The sequence below is a fragment of the Chanos chanos genome, chromosome 2 (assembly GCF_902362185.1).
Source record: "Chanos chanos chromosome 2, fChaCha1.1, whole genome shotgun sequence".
Classification (NCBI taxonomy): domain Eukaryota; kingdom Metazoa; phylum Chordata; class Actinopteri; order Gonorynchiformes; family Chanidae; genus Chanos; species Chanos chanos.
The window spans coordinates 33,823,898-33,848,659 of record NC_044496.1 but is presented as its reverse complement, the minus strand read 5'-3'; the positions used below and the strand labels follow the sequence as shown (position 1 = coordinate 33,848,659).

The following is a 24,762-nucleotide window of genomic DNA, read 5'->3' as shown; positions in this document are numbered from 1 at the left end:
AGGGTTAACATGACATTTTACCAGTGATTTATGATGGTGAAAATAAACCTGACAAATGATGAAGTCCTTTGGCCTGAGAAGCTGTAAGCAGAAGATAGTGAAAAGTGAGTGAATGTGTATGTTGTTGATGCTCTCACATTACCGGTGTTCTCACCTTTGGTTTGACTGTCCTTTTCTACAAGGGTTTCTACTGCTTTTCCTCTATAAAGTGTGTCTTTAATGACAAAACCACATCCTGTACTTGTCATACTAGCCTCATCAGCAAAGTTAATTTTTCTGAAAATGAAAATGAATTCTGAAAATTAATTATAGGCTTTGTCCGGTTTCAGAGGAATTAGATGTGAATTTCTTTTTTTTCCCTCTGAGTTCCTGAAAGAAGAATTGTGGTGTGTGTGTGTGCATGTCTGCGTGAGTGGATACAGTCAGTCTGATGAGCTTTGGCTTGTTTTTGTATTTTGATTTGAGTCTATTTGCATTGTTGTGAAAGTCCATTTTGTTGGACCTGACTGGTAAACCCTGAGGTAAACTGAGTGGTACGAAATAACCAGACACACATACTCAAAAAAACTACAGAAGTTAAAAAAATTTGTCCTTCTTCTTCCACATGCCCTATTCTGCATTTCTAGAAAATTTTAATATTTTCTGTACTCACTGCATCTCTCTTTCATACAGGGCCCGGTCTGTTTCTTTTTCAGAATGATTAATTGACTAAACATACATAGTGTAGTGTGTAAAAAAACAACCATGTAAAACAGAATTCAGTTATACAGATTTCCACTCCTATGTGCATCAAAAACCATGTTGTTCAAGGGACCTGTAATGCATGTGGGTGAATGTCCTGTCCACTGGAACCACACAAAAGTGCACTTGTGCTTTGGAAACTAACGGGAGTTATCGGTTCATCAGTTGCAGGTGTATAGATTTATTTTGCATTTATTTTAAAGTAAATGTATATTTATTTTGAGGAGAGCTAATACACAGGTTACTGTTCATGAGAGGACATCCACTGTAAACGTGAGTCTAGTGCTACGAGGTGAGACGTGAATCACGTGTGAATTGATCAGACATCTTTACGTGCTATTTGAGTTCGATAAACCAGGAATAGTACAGCACCAAGCAGGCCTCTGCGGCTTTTCTGACCGAACTGGTGCTTTTGGGGAGTGGAGAGCTGGTTCTCAGCGTGGACAGTTTTAAAGGGCCTGATCTCTCTGAGATTTCAGCTCTCTGAATAGCACTGATGTTGGGAGCTGAACATAACCATCACAAACCCAGGTTTCCTCATTGGCTTTTGGCAATACTAATTCATCAAGCACGATATTTTAAGTTTTAAGTTTCAGTGATTGCACACACACACTGTGAACAGCGAGCAGTGAATTTGTCCTCTGCATTTAACCCATCCAACACACCAGTAGTGAACACACACCAGACGCGGGAGCACTGGGCAGCCTCCTTGGTGAGCGCCCGGGGAGCATTGGGGTTAAGTGCCTTGCTCAAGGGCACACAGCCGTGGATGTTGGGCCTGGGAATCGAACCGGCAACCCTCCAGTCACAAGCCCGGTTCTCTACCCTTTAGAGCCCGTAGATATTTCTGAAGCCACATACAGTATGTTTCTGTTAGTTGTGATATTGTGATAACTATTATCATACTTCTAGAAAGTCTTTTCCTATGATCAGATGTAGTTGTTGATTACAGTTTATTGCTGAGTCACTGCTCTAAAAAAACCCTCAGTCTCTCCAGACACAGGCAGATAAACTGGGCCAGATGATTCCCAATGCTTCACCATAGGCACTGACTGCTCCTCCCACCCCTCTGTGTTTAGGCACTTAGAGCTCTATTTCTTCTCCTGATATCAGTATTACATTACTGCTGCTCCATCTTATTATACTCCATGTCTCTTCTTTTACTCCTCCGACATCTACTGCTCCTCAGTTTCCTCATCTCTCCTCCCTCCCGTTCTCGTGCACTGTTGTACTCCACTTGTCACTTGTCCTGCTCATCCCTTTTCTGAAATTTTCACACTCCTCCTTCCTCCCTTCTGTTTTTCCCCTTTCTTATGTTGTTTTCATTCTCCACCCACCACTCATCCTCTTTGACTAACTGTTCCCCCCCTCTCCTCTCCTCCTTACCCTCCATCCCTCCCCTCTTTCCTCTTCCTTTTCCTTTTATGCCCCTCTCCTACCCTCCCTCCCTTGCTCTGCCTCCTCTTCCCCAGAGCCTCTGGAGGAGCACCATGTAGCCCAGATGTTGCAGGGCCTCTCAGCTGACCCAGTCCTGACCCACCACCTCCACCAGTGCTCCTACCACCTCCGCCTGCTCACCAGCTGGCTAAGCTCTGACCAGGATGCTGCTGAGTGCCTACCTGGTCAGCCTCTCACCTGTGCTCCTCCCTCAACCCTGTCCATCCCCAGACCACTCCGCCCTGCCCCTCCTCTCCAAACCTGGAGCGAATGCACCGTTTAGGGTTACCTGCTGTTGCCCCTGCATCTTTTGATTAGTGGATGTGGTCACAGTATTATTCTAGAAGCTTCCAACTAAAACTTCAGATTTGCTGCATGGCCCATACTATATCTGTTTTTGTTTCTATTTTACTGTTTCCAACCCTTTCTGAACCGCGTCTTCTGTATCTCTCTATCCTCTCTGTCTTGTCTTCACTGTCATTGCCCTCTTTCTCTCTCTCTCTCTCTCTCTCTCTCTCTCTCAAATTTCTCTTTTTATTTTTCTGCATGTCTCAGGCAGCAGTGAGGTGGTTTTGGGAAGGGACTGGCTTACATGCATCTTCCAAAGCAGACAAAGTTTTCATAGCAAATTTACAGCTGAGCCAGAATGTTGATTAATACTGTCAACGTGGCTATGCTGGTTTATTTAGACATGGAGGCAGTGGATATATCCGATATATTCACTTTAAATTTGCTTCCATTCCTTCCTCTACTCTCCTGACTCTTAACTGGCACATGCCTGGCACCTCGCCCCCCTCCCCCCCGGGTCTGCTTTCTCTCTCTTTCTTTCTCTGTCTCTCACTCTTTTGCTCTCTCTCTCTGTATGTGAATGGAGAATGCTGTAGAGCTGTATTGTTGGGCTCTGACTCCTGCTGCACCAGTTGTGTGGACTGAATGAGTGATCTTAATCTCAGGCCCCAAGCAGGATTGTGCAAGCGGGAGAAGGTTTGAGGGAGGCTTATTCTTTGTCACCTTTACAAAGTTGCCCAACCCCTGGCATTTAACCTGTGTTATTACTGTCCTTCGTGTCATGGATATTTCAGTGCAGTCAGGGCTCCTATTGTGTCTTGGTTTCTCTGTCCATGCTTAGATTTAGAGAGACTCTGATTCCACCTCAGCAAATCTTTACTCTATAATTATCATTCAACACAGTTCAAACAACACTTTCGCCTCTGTGCTCTTGCACCTGTTTGGTTAGATTGAATCCATTAACTCATTAATGTGTCCCAAACAGACTGAATCTTTTTTCTGTCTTTTTGCATTAACCACTTACTTGGGCATATCTTAGCAATAATTTCTGAAAAACATGTTTGTATGCAGATTCAGTAACCATGGATGTTCAACAAACAAGCTCTTAAAACTCAGCAGTGTAGTGTGAGATGAGTAGGAAATATAAGGTGGGCGCTGTACTGCTTTTGCAGTGGGTACATGCTCTTGCAGTCTGTGGATTATTTTACAGAGGGTAGTTGTTTTTACAGTGAGGTAGATGTTTTTACAGTGGACACATGCTTTTGCAGTGTCTAAATGCTTTTACAGTGGGTAGATGTTTTTGCAGTTTGTAGATGCATCATTTAGTCTCGATGTAATTCAGGTAGCGTCAGTTTGTTGTTATTTGCTCATCATGTGTTTATTTTTTGAGCTGCTCTGTAGGCTGTTTTACTGTCATGGTATGTGTGTGTATGTGTGTGTGTGCACGTGTGTTTGTGCGTGCATGTATGTATGAAAATGCTGTGTTCAGGGCTTTTTCTAGTTATGCAGTGGTAAAGGAAATCACATGACCCTGCTGACTGAACATGCTGGTGATGGCATGCCCATCCTCCTCCCGTGCACTGTCTGTAGGTCACCAGAGTTATTATAGCTGTCCTGTGCATCTGTGTTTATGTGCTTAGTTCAAACTGCACACATTTCATAATGGAAATGAAATATACCAAAAATTGCAGGGTTGTTTTTGACATGCATATGTGTGCGTGTGTGTATGCATGCATGTATGTGCGTGTGTCTGTGGTGTGTGTGTGTGTCTGTTTATTTTTGCTCTGCAGGGTTTGAAGGCTGCTCCATGGTGCCATCAATATATCCTTTGGAAACGCTGCATAATTCACTGTCACTCAAGCAGGTGGATGAGTTCCTGACTGCTGTGTGTGAAAGAGGGAGTGACACTCATTCAAAGACTTTAAAATGTAAGTATATACACATCTAGTGGTTAACATGTTTTATAATTCCTAGACGTGGATGTATACTGTTCCAGAGAGTTCTAACCACAGCTTGCTGTGAGCTGAGGCTGCTGTTTGTTTGTCCTCCCAGGTCTGTCGGCCATGTTTGATTCCCAGACTCAGACGTCTATGGACTGTGATAGTCGTGATGCTTCTGCTTCCTCCTCAGCGCTTCCTGTTCTGCACCCTAACCGCCCTCTCTGGTGTAAGTCAATCTCTCTGCTCTGTTCTGCTCTGCCTGTGACGGAGCCTTTAAAGTGTCGACCTCATTACCCAGAGCCTACGGCGACAGCCAGGCCTGCCTGTCGGAGTCAGCTGAGCCCAGAGCCTTGCTGCATTCCTGACTGTTTGCCATGCAGACCAAGAGGCCACTCTGATACGCCTTAAACTGTCTGACACTATTTTGGTTGCTAAGGAGACAGATGCAATCAATTAAGGCTCCAGTAAAGTAGGCTTTAATGCCTTGAGCCAGTGGCCCCTTTGCATTTTGTTACTTAGCCTTTTTGTTGTGTGCTCCCTGGCTCTGCTCATTCTCCTGTGGCCTCTTTACCTATTAATGAGACATGTCTCTAGCCTTTAGAATGGCTTTAACAGCTGCTTTTTGGGGTTTTTGTTAGTATGACAGAAATCTAGGCTGCTCCAGTCTTTGCTTTGCTTGCTTTGTAACCCATTTAATTTGATATCTGGAAAGGCGTTAGGACTATGCTTGAGGACAAAAGTGTTAGATTAATAAGTGGTTTGTTCTAATTCCTATTATTTATTTATTTAGAACTATTTATTAAAGCAAAAAAATATTTACACTTAGTCATGTGTTGTTATTGTCATTGTGTTAATTCATGTTAAAAATTACATGAAAAATATATCATCTCATGAAAGCACTAGTTTTCATTTTAAAAAGAAAGCAGATTACTTTAAAAAGTAGATTTATGGTTTCAGGATATGGTTCAAGCATAATGGAATTCTATGACTGAGCCAATGGTTCTTGTAAATTAAGGAGTGTGTGTGTGTGTATGCATGCAGATAACAGTGTTCCCTCCAGTACTGTATCCAGTGCAGGACCCTCATCCCCCTCAGTGGCTGAGCCACCATCTCACTTCACCGTCTCTGAATAGATGAGAAGGTCAACCATGGAACAGCAGAACCCAGAGGATGGCCAGTAACAGGCAAAAAGACCATAAAGTGACGAGCTTTGGTATCCGCTACGAGCCTCTGACCCCAGATATTTTGAGATATTAATGACAAAGATGTTTAGAGGATTATAGTTCAGTTATTTAAACATTACACTTGTTTTCCCACTCTATTTTCTGACTGTTAGCTCACTGAAAGCCCTGTGAAAGTTAACTCAGAGCAGGGTAAGTAGGCCACTGACTGTAGAGCGCATGGAGCTGAGAGTCGTAAGTCCGATCCAGAGTAATCTGTTGAGGTGTGTGTGTCTTTGACACTGCTGAATCACTGTGGTAGCTTAGCATGAACAGAAATAAGGCGAGAACTGGGTTGCAAATTAGAGTTTATTTGTGTGTATGTTTGCAATATTTTTATTAATTAAGATTTTAGAGATTGTATTTTTGTGTGGTAAGAGATTTGTGTCTGTTGTAATGTAAATATGATGTGAAACACTTGAAGAAAAAGGACATACTTTTGAGACCGAGTATTGGAATCTGAAAATGTATTGTGATAACATTAGTGCCTGGTGTCAGTTCTCTCTGGAACAACTTTCTGGAACAACAGCATAATTAGTATGTTTTTTTTCTGATTTTTTTTTCTTTTCTTTTTTTAAATAATACTTTGGCCAAGCACTCCAGACCTAAGGTCCAGTGGCCTGCCTGTATTTTCCTCCAGGAATCTGCTTTTAAACAAAACATAATTTTTTGTTTGTTTTTTGTTGTTGTTGCTGTTGTTTTTTGCAATGTGCTGTCTTGACAAAGTTTTATTCTGTAATTTGTATTTAATTACTTGAAGAGATTCTATATCATGTGATCAAAGAAATATTTCTGGCACAAAGATTACTTGTTAATGTATACCTGTGTATGATAGTGCATAATTATCATAATATTTTCAAGCCAAAGGGATGGGTAATAAGCACATCACTGGAGACAGAGTGTCATGTGCTTTTTTTCTGTCCTCTGGTTTTAAATTGAAATGACAGTTCTCCTTGTGGCCTGTGTCAAGAACAGCCTCTCTGTTCTTGGCTGACTTGCAGTGTTTGGCTGTGTTGTATTGTTCTCTCGAAAAAAAAAAAAAACATTTTGATGAGGATTTGCTTTATTTTGGAGAATTATCAGTCATTTTTACATTGACATTTATGAATGACTAATTTGAATGAGTGCATTGTTTTGAGTTTGATTTTCCAGATTTTCCAGTGCAATAATTTATGTGTTGTTTAAATTCCAGTGGCAGTAGTGTGATCCCTTCTGTTTTAATATTAAAACTTTAGTATGCAAGTGAAAAAGTCTCTTTTTCCTGCACTGCTTGTCACTTGGCTGTCTTTACTGTAAAGAGTAATTCCTGAGTTCCTTCAACTTCGTTCAACTTCACAACCTAGGGAAGGTTTGTATGATGGCTTTTTTCCACTCGCATTTATGTAATTTAAAATAGTCATTTAGTGCACTACACTAGCTTTTTTCAGTGTAAGCCATAACTGTCCTAACTGTAATTTCCTGGTTCTGACAGTCTAGTAACAGTGAAGGTGAAGCTAAACAGTGATGAGTCATGTTTTTTCTGCTTGGTTCTTCTGCATCACCATGGTAACTACCAACATTCCCATGATTGACTTTTAAATGTCAGTGCAGGAGCCTTGATGAATTGGAGGTTGTCGGGGGAGGGGGGGGGCAGAGAAAGAGACAGAGTGTGAAAGAGACAGAGACAGACAGGGAGAGAGAGCACTGTGAAAGAGTTTAATCATGTTAGGGTGGTAACAGGAAGCCAGCTGGTGATCTCATACCCAGCGTTTGCCCTTTTTCATCAGTTGTGGCAAAGCATCCTGGATTCTTACCTGAAGAGAAACTTAGAATAAATGAATAGCTGGGAATTTGTGACCATTCTGTATAATGGTACACAACATTACACTTGACCATATAATTTATTGTATGTCCACATTTTTCCTCTGATGAGTAAAATTTACCTTTTTAAGCAGACAGAGGACATGTGAGGCCAAAGCTGTGGGGGTGGTATTAGCTTGACTGTTAAGTAATGATGGTATGAGCAAGACAAGCCCCTGTGGCTTATAATCACAGTGTTCAATACATATGACGTTATTCACCCCACTGTAGACAATACATTGACAAAGGAAATCAGGCAAGCAGCCAGCTGTGTCCAATTAGAGGATGGTGCCACCTCTTCAGAACACTGGAGACTCTCCTCCCACAAAATGTTTTTCTGAAAGAAAGGTTGCTGTAGCAACCATTTTTCAGGGATATTTGGTTTTTAAAGTCTAGCCAATGACTTAGGTGCTTGATCATTAGATTAGGCTAGCCGATAAAAAGTTAAAAGCAATGTTACTGTATGCTTCTGAATATATAAATAGTTATTGTACAAAAAGACAGGATGCATTTTTAGAATTTCAGTCAATGTAGTTTTTATTGATGGTCACCAGGATGTTTCCCTTTTACAGTAAATCAGCAGAAATTGTACTTTTGCATTTAGATTGAAAGAGAGATATGGAATATTACACTAAAGAGTAACAGAACTGAAGTAATACAGAGCCCAGAAACAGAGTTAGCTATCACAGCATCTTTAACACCTCAGAGAAAAACAGAAGCAAAGCCTGATAATATGGTCTATTTCCAGTAGCATTAAGACAATTAGCTCAAATACACCTTTTTTAAACATTATTTTCTTCAGTCTGCATTTTTAAACAATTACATTCAGGATAATAACGAATAAGATCACATGCAGAGATAAGATGGGTGAATTAGCCTGGTATATGGTAAAATGATTCTGTCTTTTAATTAGGAGGAACTGGATTATACAGCTAAACTAAAAGATCTTTGAGAAATTCGTCAAATAAGTAGTCTCTTTTTACTCATTGGAAAGTTGAACTGTAAAGAATAGAATGAGAGTTCTAAAATGAATGTTTCACAAGAGTAGCAGTATCGGCTAGTGTAGTAGTTATATATATATACACAGTTTTGAGTATGGAACATTTCGTACCATTTGTTTCATTTCGTCTTCAGTTTATTTTTTAGTGTGATAGTTGAGGGACAGACCTCTAAAACCTAGTTTTTGTTTTTCAGTTATCTCCTCAATAAGAGAGAGCATGTATCAATCTGGGAATCATCAACAGCTGTACATGAGAAATACTCTGACACAAACCTTTCTTTCAGCTTGGCCCCTTTCCTTCCATGCCTCCTCTCTCTCTCTCTCTCTTTGAGTTCACTACTGTATGTGGTGTGCATATACTCTAGATCAGCATTTATCCAAGCAGCATCCTATGAAACAACTTTACATTCAAAATATTATTTCAAGTTAGTGCATTCTGTTTCAGTAACACAAAAGATTTTCTAATAGGAAATCACAGCTGGTCAGCAAAACCATGTATTACTTAATACTAAGGCCAGGTATTTGGAATCAAACCCTCAAGATGCTCAAATATCAAAATATATCCATACAAGGACGGAACACATCAAATCAGATATTTGTAGCATATTTCTTATATCAAAAAATACAATTTATTTTTCATCTGGTTTACATTCGATGTTAATGTTTGGAGAAATATTTGAAGAAATATTTCTAGTTGATCCATATGCAAGGCGCCTAGCCTCTTATTGAAGGTCACTGCCTTTTGTTGTGGGTCTAGATGCAGTCTATACTGAGGCTTTAACCACATTACCACTCCAGACCCTTGAACTAACCTTGTGCGTTCACAGCTAATAAGAGTACAAGAAGACCCTGCCACCAAAACCACGTCACAGAGAGCCCTCTCTGGTAAAGCTTCTCCTATGTTCATATATGACATGCATAATAAACCCACTGGTATGCATAATACTGATGGACTGGAGTGAGGGCAGAATTTCAGGGCTCTTTAAGATAGTTTTGTTTTAGCGAATTGTTTGCAATGAAAAAAAATTGGCACTGTTTCCTCAGGTTTACTTAGAGAAGTAGAGGACTGTGTAAAAGGTTAACTGCCAAGGAGACTTGGTGGCTTTAGCATGCACATGATAGGTGGGGACAGGGTGGAACGAAACCCTTGTCCACACCCTTGTTAGCCCTATTAACACTCCGCCAGGAAACAAAAGAATGATTTAGGATTTAGAGCTTCTCTTTCTTGTCCTCAGTCCAGTCCAATCTGACCACAGTTTTTTTTCTTAAATGCATTAAACAGCCAGGTAAACACTGAGCTGCAAATACTGATGAAATATTAAAATAGTATGTTGTTCAGAAGCATTGTCAAGAGTAAAATGAAAAATGCTATTGTGCTATGTTGTTCAAATATTTAGAAATGCAATTAAAAATACTGCAACTACAAAAATGTAGAATGAACAAAATGAACTACAAATACCAAGCTATGTATCAGCTTACTATATAAAACATCTGTGTAAAGTGCCATTACAAAGATAACTAATACTCAGTCTTTAGAGTTCGAACCCTGTGTCATCTGTAAGTACTGACAGCCCAGTCTACAAAGAGATCATTCAGAATCATGCACACTTTGAGGGTATCCTCTTTATCTGCCAGAGTCACCCTGCATTTCATCCACGCTCTTATTAAATATCAGCTAGGGAATGGCTTTTCAATAGAAAAGAAACTTCTCTTTTCAAGTGTACTCATTTTAGCTCATTCAATCTCACGTTTACACGCAGCATGCCTGGGACCAGTCCTGTCTTGCATATAGCAGTGCAAAGCTGTATCATTATTATTATGGCATAGTTCGTCCTGGGCATAAGGAATTCACCATGGAGTGGGATCATTCCTATAATAAGAATGATGTTGTACACTACAGTCAGTGGCCGGTTTGTTATATTCAATACCATGTATGAGGAGTCACTTGTCTGTAGCTGACTATACCTTCCATAATATAGCAGGCAGAAAGGCATCAGGTAATCCAATTCCTTTTCAACCGAATGAGCGAAACAAGTGGCCCAAGTGACTTTTGTCTTGGTGTGACTATCAAATGACATATGTATGTCAGCGCCAGTGCTCCTATGTTTCAGAAACATTTGCCCTCCACACTAGGATATCTATGTTTGACCCAGATCAGCATGACAAAAAAGAAAAATCACTCAACAACAGATCAGTGAGCAAAAAACGGCTTGTTGATGACAAGAGATCAAAGGAGACTGGCAAGAATCGTGCAATAAATCAGCTGAGCCACTAATAGGCAAACAACAGCACAGTACAGTTGCAGGACAGCTTCTCAGATCAGAACAGCAAATTTCTCCTGTGCAGCAGACAATGACACAGGACTAAACTCCTGTCAGCTAAAAACCTGAAGAGGTCACTCCAGCGGGCACAGTATCACCATCAGGAGCATCATAACAGCGTGAAGCCTTACCCCATGGTGTTATAGCGGTGGTGTAATCCTGTGTTGGATGTTTAGCTGGCACACATTAAGTCCCTTCACACCAACTGAGTAGGGTTTGAACACCACAGCACATCTGAATACTGATGGTGACCTGATGAACCCATTCATTGCTAAAGTTTACACTGCTGCACAGCTGCTTCCAGCATCCTAGACCATCTAGTCCATCTTAGACCAAGTTGGACTACCTTCAGAATGACTTGGAACAGACTGTTCAAGACAAGAATATACAACCGTCCAATCTGTACCAACTGCGTGTAACCAAAACCTTGTGGAATGATCCTGAAATCATACAGGATCCAAAGAATGTTCTGGAGGCAAAGGATGGAAGTCTGACCCATCACTAAATGAGGGTACTTAATAAACTGGCCACTGAGTGTATATTCCAAAACATTTCAATCTTTTTCCTAAAAATATTTCTGTAATTTTGTGTGGGTGTGTTTTTTTTAATTGAACACAATTTCTGGAATCATCCACAGATGAAGCCCCAGTGGGAGAGAGGCCCATTAGCATCATGCTTGTTCATCCAAAGGCACATGAGGGTGTTCCTGCCCGTTTACTTCTACAGTGTGTCCACACAGAGCATTCACTCATTCTGCATCATCTCATTTATGACTTCACAGCAACACACATCTCAGTTGCTACATTTGTCATATCTGTGCAAATTCTGTGCATTTTCCATTCACACGAATAAAGGGGAAAATTCAACCAACTTTAAATTTTGAATAAAATAAACTCTTAATCAGCTGAACCAATCTAAAAACCCAACCTGAATCCTCTGACACAATATCTGCGACGGGTACATCACCTTTTCAGGTGCTACACAGAGCATTATCAAAAACCCCCGTAACCCCACCTTAAAAACCCACCTTTAAACACCACCTTAAACAGGTGACATCAAATCTCAGGAATGTCCTAACCACAAACACATCTATTTATTCAGCTGCTAACTGACAGAACTGACAGACTGAAACACCAACCCCAGACCAAACCTATCACTGAAATGTTAAGATTTCTACCTGCCTTCACAGTTTTTCAGCTAGTTCAGGGGTAGCTGCATCTAGCATGTGTTTAGGACTGCAGACAAAAACAGAGGCTGTATATATAGTTAACAACTGCCATCAAACAGTGTACCTCTAAAAATGAGTGAGCAAGACATGGTCTAAATTTTTTACTTCTTAAAACTTCATGCTTCAGTACTTTATATTTTTATCTTAGGATGGTTACTACATATGAAGTAGCAGTAATTACTTCTTTGACTTTTGCAGTAGTCAATAAATATGTAAAATAACCTACTCACACTCCACCAACAAAGCATTAATCTCATTGAGCTGGCAATCGGGCGTTGAGGATATATACATTAGAGTTGAGTTCGCAGTTCAGGTGAATAGTCATCATGCAGAATTTAGTATTTGGCACGTAAAATACCCTTTGGATTAGCAATGTTGACTTTGTTTATTTTGTTTTGTGTGTTTATTTGTTTGTTAGTTTGTTGGTTTATGTGTTTTGCTTGCTGGTATGCTTTTCAGTTCTCAAGTAAGAGACTGAAAAACAGCATGACTTCACTACATAGTCTAAAGTGTTGAGTTTATCTGTCATAAGACCACTGACAAAGCCAGTTTGGTAAGTTAGTATTTTGAAAACTGCAAGACCATTTTGTAGCATTATTGATAGCTAGAATTTCAGAACATTTTCTCTTACAGTAAGTACACCTGCACAGTTTGCTCCTGTATGCTCACGAAGGCATAATAATGATATATTTAGGTACAATCTTTCTAAAGGTTTAAGAAGGTTATTTGTGAAAACATTTCACAGGGCATTTTGTTCTTTGATGACAGTCTGATAATGGGACAAGGCCTTGCAATATCATTTTGTTTTTCTCTTAAAAGTACCAACTTTAAGAGTGTGCGTAAACAGAATGTGCATTGAAGCTTTACAGACACACTCTGGTGTATGCCAAAATTACATTCTCAAAGCACTTTAAATCTCTGCATATAAGACTCTACTTCAGGCTTTTAGATTCATTAATATGGCATGAGTTACAATCCAGAGACCAAAACAAAGCTTATTAGTAAGCAATATCTAAGGGTATGAAAGAGCACTTGTAAATTAGAGAAATAGTAGGCTAAAAACTGAACGTAAATGAAATGGGTACGAGATGGGAAATGAATGCTAACGTTCCCTCAGAAAATGCAGCTAAAACTCAATCTTGCAGGCTGGGAAAGACTCATCCTGCATAACAACAGTGCTGCTGCTTGCAAGGACCATGATATTGAGGTCCTGCTGTTTCTCATGGGTCTGCTGGTACCACTCCCGGGTCACCTCTGTGTCATGGGTTGGAATCAGAGTCACCTTTAAGAGGAGAGACAAGCAAGTTACAAACAGAAAAACCTTATTCAAATTATAATCATGTAAAACTACAAACCAAAACCAAGGCATTAAACTTAAATCAATATAGGTCATAAAGTGTATTAAAGTGAACACTGGGTGACTTATGGCTAAGTTATGAAATGGGTTTTAATTTTGATTTGGATTTGGAGTACCTGGAGATTAGTTCCCCACTGTGCTTTACCCTCCAGCAGTGCATCCAGGACTCCACGGCTTGGTTCATCATTGCCTGGATCGTTTCCGCTCACTACGTAGTATGCTGCACGAACTCGTTTGAAAAACTCTTGGTCCACGTTTTTAGCACTGCAGTGGTTGGGAATGTAGGCAAGGTCGACATAGATGGGCGGTCCTGGTGGCACAGCAGAACCGGATTTCTGGGGATTGGAACCTTAAGTCGAACCATAATATAGGGATAACATGAGTAGGTCATATTCATATTTATTGTCATTTTGTATTTACTGAACTTTTAGAGCTGTAACTTGAGAGTACTACATACACATCACAAAAAGGTTGGAACTGATATGATTTTTGTACCTAAATTGCTCTTAACACCATTGACCAGTGCTTTTCCAGGGTTGATATTATCTCCCCTGGATCCGTTCACCTCAGATGCTCTGGAAACCCGAGATGTCCTTTCAGAATCTTTCCTTTTCAGAGATGAAGCATGGGGTGAAGAGTCCTTGGATGTCTGTTTCACTGGGGTAGGAGATCTCTTGCTTTTTGTATCACCTTTACGAGCTGGTGATGCAGACTTTTTCCCAATGGTCTTCCTCAAGCCTTTGCTGGATTTAAGGTCTTTCTTAACCGGCTGCTCTGTGTGGCTTTGGCCATTAACCAGAGCCTCTGGGTCAACCATACACACATCAGGGTGAGCAGGGTGAGGGACAGGGTCTTTCATGGGCGCAGGTGGCGGATCATGACTTCGTGGGGAGGACGAATAATGGCTGCCACTACCTCCAGCTGCAGTCAGCTTATCAACAGGCAAATGCTCTGCATCTTCGTCAGAGTCCAAGTTTCCCTCCGCTGTGATGGAAGGACATTCCTCTGTCTCTGGAGGCACATCAGAATCAGACTGGGAGGGAAGTGATTCACTCAAAGAAGTGGGAGGGGTTTCTTCTCCTGCACACAGCATGCTGCTGGGCAGGCTGTGTGATGCCTCCTTGCTGTCACTATGCTGACTGTAAGTGTGATGATGAGGCTGCCTGTGAGACCTCCTCTTCACTGAGTGCTGCTCACGTTCATCGTCATCATACTCTTCCCTCGATTGGTCACTTCCACCATCCTCTTCTCCCTCCTCACTGGAAAACTGATGTGGGCTTGGATTTATGAATGACGGTGAGCTCTCTCCTTTGCAGTGTTTGTATACTGTAGTGGAATGTGATGAAGTGGCCTCCATGGACAAGTCAGAAGGACGGGTGAACTCCTCTGACTTCTTGGATTGATCTGTAGAAACTGTCTCCGACCCTGATGGCAGAACTGTTGGCAGGGTTTTCTGTTTCTCCTTTTTTAAACCATACCCCATCTCTTTTTCTCCTTCCCCTTGTTCATCACCATCATCGTCGTGTTGTGGCTCACTTTTAGAGGTGGTACTTTGTCTAGACCCATTCTGCTCCTCTTGCTCTTCAGCCTTACTCTTGACTGTTGTACTCTCAGTGTCTTTCATCTCCCTCTCCTCCTCCACTAGCTCTAACTTCTCTTGTCCTTCATCTGCATGTTCCTCCTTCTTTTCAGCCTCTTCTTTTGCTTCCTCACCCTTCCATTCTTTGTCCTTATCATCCTTCATTTCCAGTTTTTCTTTGCTGTCTATCTTTTCATCAGGCTTTTCTGCCTGTTTATCCCCTTTAATGTCTTTCTCTCCATCCAATCTGTCATCTCCCCTAAGCTTTTCCTCAATAGTTCCCTGGACCATCTCCTCTTTTTCTTCTTGTAAATGGCTTTCCTTATCTTTTTGTACATCAACTGTCTGATCATCCATCTTATTTGTGTCTTCCTTCTCTTTTTTGTCAACTTTTAGCTCTGTTTTCATTATATCCTTGTCACCGCTGGATCTTCCAACTGCTGTGTCTGCAGCCTCTTCAGGGCTTTTGCTGACCTCTGCAGGTATGTCTGATGAGCTTTCCTCTGGCTTCCTCATCACATCAGGCACAGTATCAGTTACACTGGATGATTTGTCAACAGGAAGTTGCTCTGGCAAAGACGTCATGTTTTCCTTCTGACTAGCAACCGAAGATCTTTGGCATTCAATTCGGCAGGGCAAGGTTCCTTCCTCAAAATCGCTTGAGTGAACATCCTGCTCAATATCAGATGATTCTTCTTGAGAGTGTTTGTCTTTAGAGTCAGCTTTCTGTAATGGGGTAACATTAAAAAGACTTTGTGTAGTGGACTCTGGTTCTATTTGCTTAGTGTCAACAGAATCCAATACTTTTGAACACATTTGTTCATCTGCAGATTCAGGCTGTGTATCAGAATACTTATCCTTGTCCTCTTTGATACTTAATGATGCATCATCCTCTGTCTTATATTCCACTGGTGTTGCTAGGACTGGAGAAAATGGTTTGCTCTCCTCAAAGGGACTGAGAGGAGAAAATCTTGTAAGACTAGATGTGGATTCAGCTGTCGTAGTTGCAGGGGTAAGTCTCTCAGAGACCTCGACGTATTCATCTTTCAACTGTGCCCCAGAACTTGAGAAGGGAGAGTCCATAGTTAGGGAGTGTTCATCTTTGAATGAGTACTCAATGGAAGCACTATCAGAATCTGGCCTAAAATGAGCACTGGGCATGGAGATATGGGCCTCTAACCCCTCTGGGAATGGGTGGCCAGTTGAAAAAGAGGCAGAAGTTGACGAAGAGTAGCTGTATGATGACGATGAAGAATAAGCAGTTGCAAACATACTTGTGTAGGCACACGCTGCACCCTCAGCTCTCTCAGGTTCTTTATCTGAAGTCTTCCCCACTTCACAATCATCCTTTACCTCTTCAGACTTAGTGAGGAAGTCTGAGCTAACATCACTGTCCTTTGACTTAAGGCAAGTGTCCTTCCCCTCCTTGTCATCGGAGTGACCAAGTTCAGAGGACTGATCAGACACAAGTGTCTCAGGGTGCATTTCTGAAACATGGGAGGAGGGAGTAGCTGAGTCTTTAGAAAGATGTTCTGCTGTTTCTTGTTTTGGATGGATGCTCCCAGCTTCTAAGGCTTCCTCTTGTTTTGTGGAACTGGATCCCAAGTCTTGAATATTAATCTCTTTTTCCTCTTGATATTTCTCTGAGAATTTAGCACTGCAGATATCACCAGATTCCGCTTTTTCTTTTTCAGATATTTCCCTAGCACCTTTCTCCAAATCTAAGTCACTGGCCTCACCTTCTTCTTCTTCTTCCTCATCCTCATAAACATACTCTTCCTCTGCCAGTATCCTCTGATCTCTTCCAGTTGAGACAGCTTCCCTTTCATCATAGCCAGTCTGTGTTTTGCTGGCAGGAGAGCTGGCTTTGCAGGAATACTCAGAAGCAACTACATTTTCATCTACCTGTTGCTTGCTGTATGCAACGCAAGGAGCAGCAGCAGACTGGCTTTCTACATTGTTAGGTGATGACTGATGAGGCATAATATCTTTTGCTGCTGGTGAGTGATGATCAGAGGAAATTTGCTCTGTTTTGATCTCACATTTGGTGGAGGCCATTTTGTCTTTTTCTGACTTCTCTAGTTCTGCTGATTCCCCCTTCTGCTTACTTTGCTTTGTTGTGGTCTGACTTTCAGACATGTCATCAGTCTGTAATGAAGTTCCTGAGGTTTGAGTTTCAAAATAAGATTGACCGGGTGATGGACACAGAAGTTCTTTTTTAGATGATTCCTCCTCTTTGTGTACCTCACCTTTGGGAGTTGTCTTAGTGCTGTCAATATCAGAAGCTGTGGGCAGTGCTAACGAGGTGTCTTCCCTCTCTCCTTTGCCGTTCTCTTCATCCTTCTCCACCTTATCCGGCTTATCCTGTAGATGAATGGAAGAAAGTGCAGAGGGTTCTTCCAAGGGCAAGTCAGTTTTATCCTTTTTATCCTCTTCATGAGAGACTGGCTGACTGGTCATCTCTATGACTCCTTCTCTCTCTTTTTCTTTCTCTTTCTCAGTTTTTTCTCTCTCTGTTTTTTCAGTTGTATGTTGCCTATAGCTGGCAGCAAGTAAGTTTGGATCTCCTGTTTGTGTGGTCTGGTTGTCATAAGTTTCTGAATATGTAAAGCTCTTGTCTACAAAAGGAGTATCATGTCTCACTTCTTTCACAAATTCTTCTTCCTGACCTTTCTCCTTACTGTCCTGTTCAGAAAAGGCACTGTCACTGAGCTGGATACTTGTGTGATAATCAACTTTGCTAAATGACACTGGTTCTTCTTCACTGTGTTCCTCTATGTCAATAGCAGCAGACAGGCTAGCTCTCCTATTGTCAGCAATATCTATTCTTCCTGACAGCTCAGACATGGGAAGGTCTTCCACCTTGGTATCTGTGATGAGGTCCTTTGAGACTGGCTTTTCATATGGATCATATTTGGATTGCCCGTAGCTTTGTTCTTCAGTATGCACAGTCATACTGTCATCTTTTATTTCAGATTCTTTCACTGGTTTTGTCATCTCATCACATATAATCTCCTCTTCATCAACGCCATCTGTTTTTGGAAAATAAGAAGTGGCTGGTGTTAACCCTGGAGAAGCAACCTCTCTCTCTCCTTCCATCTCCCTTGAAGCTTCCTTCTCAGGTTTATCCATCTCTTTAAAGGGAACCTGTGTTTGAGTGCTTTGGGGTTCCTCCCCACTGACCTGATCTTCAGAGCCAGAGAGTGATGGGCTCACAGTCTCCCTCTCTGTGTCAGTGGAAGGGATTGAAGTCATAGAGGCAGATGTTATTGTAAGGCCTGTTGTGGAAAAGGGAGGTGATGTAGTCTCAAGCTGCTGGGTCTTCTCTTCTGGTTCAGGAGAAAGAGCAGTTGAATCTTTGATCAAGTCTTTGGCATCTGTGTGACTCTCAGTTTCTTCCTTTTTCACAGCTGTGCTAGATGTTGTCACTGGCTCAGTGCTGCTCCTGCTGATTTGAAAGACATCTGTCACTGTGTCATCGCCTGGTATGTCTGGTTTGACAAATGATGGTATTGAAAGTTCATGTTCCTCGGCAACATCATGCTTCTCCTCGCTCCCTTCCTCTGAAAGAATATCCTGACGCTGAGAATCTAAAGCTGATTTGGTGGTATCTGTTTTTCCTGACGATGATGAAGGATGTTGGATACCTTCTACATGTTCCTCTTTATGTTCTTTATCAAGCTTAGCATCAATGTCTTTTTTCTCTATTGATAGCTCTTGGGTATCTGCTAACAATGATGTTCTGGGTTGTGCATCTTCTTGTTTACCTTGACATGAAATGAGTGATTCAGATGTCAGTTCTCTTTTGTCTGACAGTGTCTTTAGAGATTTGAAATCTAGTTGTGCAGCATCTTCAGTTTTTTCTGACAGTTGCAAAGTTTCTTGGCGGGTTTCTTCTGTGTATTTGCATTCTAGATCATGTTTCAAATCTAATTCGGTTTGTTTGGTTTGTGGGGTTTCTTGCTGAAGTTTCTCAAAGTGTCCTTCCTCAGCCTTTTCATCCAATTTGGAAGCTACATCCACTTTTTCTGACAAAGTCTGTGGTTTGATCTCTCCCAAATGCACTTTACCTTCTTCCCCTATTTCAGAAACAACTTCTGATTTTTTAGCGGTAGACAGAAACACGAGAGGTTCCTTTTCCTCTGGGTGTTTTCCCTCTATTTTTTCTTTCAGCTCACTGGTTGCAGCAGTTTTTTCTCCAGCTGTCTCAGATGTTTCCAACTGGATCTCTTCCAAATGCTTCTCTTTAGAGTCTTGATCATGTTCAGAACTTAGTCCTGTTACTGCTGATTTAGACTGCAAAACTTGAAGGGAGCTCTCCTCTAAAATGTTACTCTGAGGTTCTTCATGTAAACCAGGGACCTCATCCATTCTTTCTGAAACCAGTGGCAAAGTTTGAGACTGAATCCCATCTGCATCTTTCTCTTTATATTCTTGGTCATGTTTGCAGATTACTCCTGCTTTGTCAGTTGTCTGTAAATGATGACGTTTGATCTCTTCCATGTGTTTCTCTGTAGGCTCTTGAACAGATTTCCAGGTTTCATCTGCCTTTTCTACAGATGACTGTAAAGTATCAGATTGAACCTCTTCCACTGTTTTCACTGTAGATTCCTGGTACTGTGTTGTGGTTACATCTGTTCTTTCTATGGATGACTCTGAAATCTGAGGTTTGCTGTCTTCTGTGTGTTTCTCTGTTGATTCTTGATCCAATTTGGTGGTTATACCTACTTTTTCCACATGTATGTCTGGAGACTGATCCTGTTTTGTAATTTGATTTGTTCTTTCTAAGGATGACTGTGATATGCTCTCTTCCTCATGTTTCTCCATATGCTCATGATCCTGTTTTGAGGTTATATACACTATTTCTGTAGACTGTGAAAGCTGAGACTGAATCTCTTCCAAAAGTTTCTTTTCTGACTCTTGATCTTGTTTCATGATTACATCTGTTTTTTCTAAAGATGGCTCAGTAATTTGCAGTTTGCTCTCTTCCTTCTGTTTCTCTGTGTATTCTTGGTCCTGTTTTGAGGATACATCTACGCTTTCTGCAGACTGTAATATTTGAGATTGAATCTCCCCCAAAACGTTCTTTTCTGATTCTTGATCTTGTTTCGTGATTACATCTGTTTTTTCTAGAAATGGCTCTGTTGCTTGCAATATGCTCTCTTCCTTATATTTCTCTGTATATTCGTGATCCTGTTTTGAGGTTACATCTACTTGTTCTGTGAATGATGATTGAGACTGTATCTTTACTACATGTTTCTCAGTAGATTCTTGAACCTGTTTTGAGGTTACATCTACTCTTTCCAGAGGTAAAGTTTGTGATTGGCTCAGTTCCATATGTTTTTCAATACATTCCTGATCCTTTTCCTCTGAAATTGACTGTGAAGTCTGAAACTTAATTTCGTCTGTATGTTTCTCTGTAGAGTCTTGATCATGTTGTGTTGTTATTTCAGCTTTTTCTAAAGATGCTTGTAAAGTTTGTGGTTGGATTGTTTCCTCAGGTTTCTCTTTAGGTTCAAGGCCAAGTTCTGGGCTTTCTCTTTTCTCCGGCTCAGACATTCGTTGTTGTGTTGAGTCTGGATGTTCCTCCTTAGATCCATCATCTAATTCAGTTTTGTCTTTTTCTGAAATTAAAAAGCTGCTTTGCAGTTGATCCTTCTTATCATGTTTCTCTTCGACCTCTTCTTTTTCATCTTGGTATTGTTCTTCCTCTCTCTCTTTCTCCTCTTGCTTTTCTATGATAGAGTCTACTTCAGAAGTATCATCACCAAATTCATCATCTAGGAACCTGCTCTCCCTCTCTTTGACAATTTTGGTTGTACTGCGTATTTTCAAACCTTCTTCATCGCAAACCTTATCTTCCTCATCATGTCTGCTTGAAATGTCCTTTAAGGGTGTAAATGTTACATGTTCTTTTTCCATTGAAGGTTGCTCTGATATTAAAGTGGTTGGTCCTTCTGAAGTAGTACTGATGCATTTACTCTCTTGGTCTTGTCTGAAGTCTTTGAAAGAAAATTTTTCTTTCTCCTCTTGTTCTTTTGCAGTGTGGATGTCTTTTTCAGCTACCTTGTGAATTTCACCAAGAGTATCTGCTTCGTACTTGTCCTTCAAACTTGCTTCTTGAATATCAAATTGTGCTTTTTGTTTCTCAATTTCATCATCAGGTTTCGCATCTAAACACTGGACAGCATCCTGTGGTTCTGGAAAATCTTTGGTCTTACTCTCAACAGGTGAGAGGTGGAGAGGAGAGTGACAAGTGCTAGGTGGTCCAGATTGTGTTGGAGAGGCCATTTTCACAGTGCTGTCATCTGGACTAAAGCATCGATCTTCAGCCTCAACACCTGACTCAGGAACTAATGCTTTGGAAATAGCAAGTGAAGGAGAAGGGGGTTTGGAAGGTATTTCAGATATTGTGTCTCCTCTGGGTGATAAAGCCATGTTTTCCCCTTTCTCTACAGATTTTGTTTCTGGAGTCAGTTCAAGGGTAGGTTGAACAATGTAGGCCTTATCAGAATCTGTCTCCTTGCCTTGGGCCATTAAAGGTGAGGCATATCCCTCTTGCAGCTTACCAAGTGTAATGTCAATATTTGGTGTTTGATCCTCCTCCTCTTCCTCCTCCTCCTCATAATGGACTTCTGTTTCCTTGCCCTCTGTTTTCACATCAGAGACAACAGGAGGACTTTCCTCAGGAGGAGGTGACTTGAAGTACTTGTCCTCCTCTGAAGAGGATGTCGGTGAGATGGTCCCAGCAGAATGTAGGTACTCCTTTCCCTGGGTAGCTTCAGAGGGGGTCAATGGGTGTACAGTATTGACAGTGTCTTGTAAAGGAGAGGTTTTTCCAGTCTCCTCTGCCTGTGGTGCCGTGACTGACGCAACAGACTGATCTTCAGCAATGGAGGTGGGGAAAGAAGATAACTTGTCATACTCAGTAATAGATGTGGCTGAAGAGACATGTTCTTCCTCGGCCAATGGAGCAGCAATAATGTTAGTGTATACAGAAATGACAGGTTCCTGTCCGGCTTTTGCTGCTATATCAGCTGTAGCTTGCATCTCTCTCATACCATGGATGGCATCAAAGGAGCCTGTTTGATCTGGGACTGATATATCATACGTGCCAACTTCATAATGCAGTTGCGGTATCCTGTCCTCAGTTTCCTCATGAATCTCTTCATCTGAAATAGTCTGCTCAGTTTCAGAGTAACCAGGGATAGTTTCGTCCTGGATGTAAGATATGTTCTCTGCTGCAGCAGCTCCTTGTGCTGTAGATGTAATGCCAGCCGTAACAACCCCTACATTAGACAGGTAGGCATCTTCATCTTCTTTGGTCCCAAAAGTCTCTGCGGCCGGCTTAAGCTCCCATTCTTTACTGACCTTTTCCTCAGCGCCATCTTTTATTTCCTCATCTGCAATGGCATCCAAATCTTCAGCTTCCTCCAGTTCAGCTTTTTCAATACCATCATCTTCATACTGTTCATCTTCAGGTTCAGTCTTTGATTCTTTCACTTCCTCCCTCTCTGTATGCTTCTCCATTTCCTCATCTTCATGTTTGCGGTCCACCACCTCAAAATCTTTACTGTCTTTCCATTTCCCATCTTCTTCTTCATCTCCTATGCCCATGTCTTCTTCTTCCTCTACTTTGCTCACCTCAGTAACGTGTACCTTGTCCTCTTCTTCCTCTTCATCTTCTATGGCAGCACCCTCATCCTCAAAAATTTCAGCTTCCTTTTCTTGGATTACAGAAGCTGTTTTTGTTGGCAATGCACTCTCTTGGGTTAAAGGTTCTTGCTTGAACTCAGCAGCTGTTGGTATCACACCTTTGTCGAGGGGTTCAGGTTGTTGTATTTCGCTAGCTTTGCTAGGGGAAACAGATCCTTCTTCATCCTCAGTAGGGCCTGGGTACAAAGTTTTGTTATCTGGTGCTTCTGAAAGTGCAGGGGCTTCGGATGGCTCAGTTACATCTGTAGAAACTTTGCCTTGTTTAAACTCCTCAAAATCCTTAGTCAAATCTTCTGGAGTTGAATGAGCAGACCTGTCTACTCCTGTTCCATTCTCCAGAGCTTCTGGCTCGACTTTCTCAGCAGGTGGCTCCACCTCTATTTTGTCTGCTTTGTGAACTATGCTTTTGATCTTCTCTGTCTTGGATTTTCCTTGAACTTTTGCCTTGTGAAGAGTCTTTCTGACTTCTGGTGTAAAAGGTTTGAGATCAGGCTTGGTAATCTTTCTTAGCTCTGGTTTTGAGGGTTCCTTCTCCTTTATCCTACCATCTTTTTTCTCAACTTTTTTTGCTGTGTCATCTTTTTTAATTTCATGTCGATCTTTCTTAATCTCTTTCTTTTCCTTGTCTTTTTTCTCATCCATTTTGGAAGCCCTGTCCTTGATATGTTTTTTCAAAATTTTTTCCTTTGATATTTTTTTCTTTTCGGTCACTTCAGCCTTTGGTTTCAGTGGTTTAGTCTGTTTTTTCTCCTCTTTTTGCTCAATCTTGTCCTCTTTGACAGAATCACTCTTCATCTCAATATTCAATAGATCTTCCTGTACGTCAGTTTCTTTTTTGGGTTTTGGAGTGGCAGGTGTTTTGTGAGATGATTTCAGACTTTCTTTGCTGTCTGTTCTTTGCTTTAGCTTTGTCTGTTTTACAGCTGAAGGTGCTGCTCCAGAGGATATGTCCTTTTGTGTGGCTACTGGGTATCGCAAAAAATCTAAATGCTTCAGCTTTTCAAGACCTTCAAGGATTTTGTTCTGTGGTGCGTTACCAGGAAACAGCACTCTGACAATCTTTTCTGTGGGGCTGGCTGGGAGCCACACTATTAGAGCAGTTACAGATGTCAGGTAAGGTACTGATATTTCTCCCTCCTTTCCGTTGGGGAGAATAATTCCTGTTTTGGCCTTGCTGTTTCCTGCCCACTTCTGCATAAGAAACTGCATCTCTTTACTGTCCTTCACAGGGTTCAGGACATACATGTCTAACCTGCCAACACCCATCTTATGGAAAAGTGTGATAGGTTCAATGGTATTACTGACCACTCGAAAAAGAGGTTCAGGCTTAATATCCAGCTTACTGAGGTACTGCAATGTAAGAGAGGCCTCCTCGATACTCCGCTTAACTTTTAAATTCGATTCAGACGTGCGTAGCTTCTCAGGTACGTTGAAAAACACAACACCAAGCTCTGGTGAGATCAGGTTTTTCATCCAGTCACTGTAGGTGGTGGAGCCTTGTGACTGCTCCTCCTCCTGCTCTGCTATCTTCCTCTGGAGGAGTCCGTTGATGCCGGGAAGGTTGTCGGCTCCAATATGGGTAAGAAGAATGGAATCAATGCGATCCAGGTGTCTGACAAGTTTCCAGAAGCATGATCTACGCTCTGATCCACCGTCAACCAGAATGTTGAAGCCATTAACCGCAAAAAGTGCAGAGTCCCCTCTTCCTCCGGGGAAAATGTAACAGCAGGGCTTGGATAGTTTTAGGAAGCCTCCAGAAGTGGGAGGTTCAAGAAGATCAAATGGAGACGGTACATCCACTGTTTCAGATATGTACTCTGTGAACTCTGTGACACCCTCCATCTTGGGCAGCACAGGTTCAGGGTTCAGTCTGTAGTCCAGATACTCCTTTAAATGTTGCCCCAGAGAGCTCCAGCCCACCTCTGTTCTGCAGAACACCGTAAGTGTGGCCCGCTGCTGGGGGGCTGCTTTTCCCAGCAGGTCACGGGCCTACAGAAGAAAGAACAACATGAGTACTCAATAGTGAGTATCGGAGTCAGTGAAATATTGTTTTTTCAACAAAATACTCAGACAGATTCATGCAAAATTAGATTTTA

The 24,762-nt window shown here is 41.5% G+C and overlaps 2 protein-coding genes across 2 annotated transcripts in view; one reads left to right on the top strand and one right to left on the bottom strand.

Moving 5' to 3' along the window:
- Nucleotides 1-5,651, top strand: part of ppip5k1b (diphosphoinositol pentakisphosphate kinase 1b) — a 30,115-nt gene extending 24,464 nt beyond the window's left edge. The window contains exons 29-31 of the mRNA XM_030792349.1: nt 4,257-4,394; nt 4,519-4,632; nt 5,448-5,651. Of these exons, the coding sequence (XP_030648209.1) occupies nt 4,257-4,394; nt 4,519-4,632; nt 5,448-5,539 (344 nt within the window). The 3' untranslated portion in view covers nt 5,540-5,651. The remainder of the gene's footprint in view (nt 1-4,256; nt 4,395-4,518; nt 4,633-5,447) is intronic.
- Nucleotides 5,652-13,140: 7,489 nt separating this feature from the next.
- The window catches only part of map1ab (microtubule-associated protein 1Ab), a 36,558-nt gene continuing 24,936 nt past the window's right edge, over nt 13,141-24,762 (bottom strand). Inside the window, exons 5-10 of the mRNA XM_030765273.1 lie at nt 20,932-24,655; nt 17,498-17,982; nt 14,908-17,314; nt 13,867-14,796; nt 13,488-13,720; nt 13,141-13,296 (exon numbers count right to left, since the gene is read on the bottom strand). Coding sequence (XP_030621133.1) covers nt 13,141-13,296; nt 13,488-13,720; nt 13,867-14,796; nt 14,908-17,314; nt 17,498-17,982; nt 20,932-24,655 — 7,935 coding nt within the window. The remainder of the gene's footprint in view (nt 13,297-13,487; nt 13,721-13,866; nt 14,797-14,907; nt 17,315-17,497; nt 17,983-20,931; nt 24,656-24,762) is intronic.